At 35.7% G+C, this 2,500-nt stretch overlaps 1 protein-coding gene across 1 annotated transcript in view; it reads right to left on the reverse strand.

Moving 5' to 3' along the window:
* Positions 1-2,500, reverse strand: part of LOC125027625 (vascular endothelial growth factor receptor 2-like) — a 21,927-nt gene that overhangs the window by 12,694 nt on the left and 6,733 nt on the right. The window contains exon 9 of the mRNA XM_047616781.1: positions 1,918-2,068. Within this exon, the coding sequence (XP_047472737.1) occupies positions 1,918-2,068 (151 nt within the window). The remainder of the gene's footprint in view (positions 1-1,917; positions 2,069-2,500) is intronic.

Here is a 2,500-nt window from a genome sequence, read left to right on the forward strand (position 1 = left end):
ATTATCATTATTACTTGTATTATTATTATTAGCGTCATCATTATTATTATTATTATTTGATTATCAACAGTTGTTTTTATCTATTAAACATTTTTTGTTTTGTTTTTCTTGAAGGTCATACATGTGTAGAAAGAATGACAATAAACTAATATGGATGTCCACTCTATAAAAAAAAAAGCATGAACAAATAATCTTTTACTTTATAAACCACATTACTATACCACTTTTCTTACAACATGTATATCTACGGATGTGGTGACGCAGTACTCAACAACACTGTTATCGTGTATACGCTATCGGACTGATTCTATCGCCAAACCTATCGCTCAAAAACATCCTGTTTGTTTTTTCTACTTTAACAAACTTGAACAGGAAGTACTTTGGTACGGCATATTGGTATGATCCTGACTTCATACACGTAAAAATCCTGGGTTTATACATGTAAAAAAAATACGGAATGAAATAGTGGTTGGAGAAAAATCTAAGGGGAACCATCGCCATGTTTCATTACGTCCTTGGGGGGGGGGGGGGGGGGAATCTATACAGTCTGGGGGATAACTTAGCGTATATGCGATACACAATTCTGTTCAGAATTATTCTCTCAAGTATTTTTCACAGATAAGAGGTCAAGGAAATGGGCCTGTATTTGTCACTATTGAGTTTAGGTATAGGAATGATTAAACTTTTAGTCCAGGATTATTATTATTATTAGGAATCCTCCCAGCTGAAGCCAATTAGGATGCTTGTTGGCAGAGACAATGGTATCAATGTCAATATTGCGAGACTCTTTTACTTGTCATACATATGGTCAGTCATAGATTATCATACATTGCACCTATTATTGTACAAGGATTCAGAGTTGACTAGTTTAGAAATTGTACAAAATTGAGGCCATGAGGATCATTCTTGGTGCCCCTAGAACAACAAGGATGGTGAATATGAGAACAAAACTTAATTTACCTTCTGTTTACGAAATAGTATTATAGACAACTAAAACGTAGAATAGAGGAGCTATAGAATGACAACACCGAATCATACTCAAATCCATGGGTTCAAATAACATGTAAACACTTAGCTCAGCTGAACATACCTATAGCTAAGACCGTACATGGACGTTCTGTTCCACCGTTGAAAATGTCGGAACTAAATGTATATTATACGACTGCCCCCCCAAAAAGAGTGTCCCCCCCTGCTACACTTAAGCAGTATGCACTTGCAATTATAAATGAGCATCTTGAAACTCTGTCCAATGCATATGAATGCTACACTGATGGATCCTTGCAATCTGGTAGCAGAGCAGGATGCGTTTTTGTTGTATATAAAAACAATATTTTGCAACACCAGGATTGTAGGAGGGTTCATGACTGGGCTAGCACTACGCAAACTGAGTTTGCAGGAATACTCATGACCACCGAATTTCTATTGAATCAAGGCTCAGGGGTAATTTTCTGCGATTCACAGAGTACTCTCCAGGCTCTGAACACAGGTGCAGGAAATATTGCAAATGATATAGGATAAACGTGTATCGTGCAAAAAAGGCCATGATATACGTTTTGTGTGGATTCCATCTCATGTTGGAATCCCTAGGTATAATCATGCTGATCGCCTAGCAAAGTCAGCATGTGACAAACAAAGTGTGGACATAGATCTTGGGGTACCTCTTTCTAGGATTTTATACATCATTGAAGCCTCCTTCAAAGAGGACTTGACCGAGTTGATTAATTCTCGAAGCCCTGGAAGCTGTAGCATAGTGTACTATGACCGGTTTACGCAAGATTCATTCATCTATAGTTTATATAAAACAAGAGCAACACAGTGTGATAATGTGACCGCAAGAATCAGGTTTGAATATAAAATAAAACCAAAAAAAATCATAATGACAAAAAAAAATGGGAGAAAAATGAATCATGAACCAACCAAAGGTAATGTTGTTTCTCGACACTTCGAACTTGCCCTCGTATGGCAGCAGATCCGCCTGCTCCTGAAGGCTCAGGTCAGAGGTCAAGGCGCTGGGGTTTCCGGCCTCCCATTCTTTCTTCTCCTGGCGTCTGTACTTCCTGGAGAAGAGCTGAAGGAGGAACGGACGGTGAGGGGGAAGGGCAGAGGAAGGGGGTGGTTGAGGAAGCCAAGTAGAAAGAGAGACAGTTGATGATTGCCTGGGAAAGTGTATATGAATCATATATATGTATATGTATATATATATATTATATATATATATATATATATATATATATATATATATATATATATATATACACACACATATATACACACACACACACACACACACACACATATATATATATATATATATATATATATATATATATATATATATATGATAATAATAATAATAATAATAATAATAATAATAACAATAATAATAATAATAATAATGATAATAATAATAATAAACACATACAGAGAGAGAAAGAGAGAGATAGAGAAATAGGAAAAAAAGAAAGAAAAAATGAAAGAAAGAAAGAAAAAAAGCAAGGAG

The sequence above is a fragment of the Penaeus chinensis genome, chromosome 1, assembly GCF_019202785.1.
Source record: "Penaeus chinensis breed Huanghai No. 1 chromosome 1, ASM1920278v2, whole genome shotgun sequence".
In the NCBI taxonomy this organism is placed as follows: Eukaryota; Metazoa; Arthropoda; class Malacostraca; order Decapoda; family Penaeidae; genus Penaeus; species Penaeus chinensis.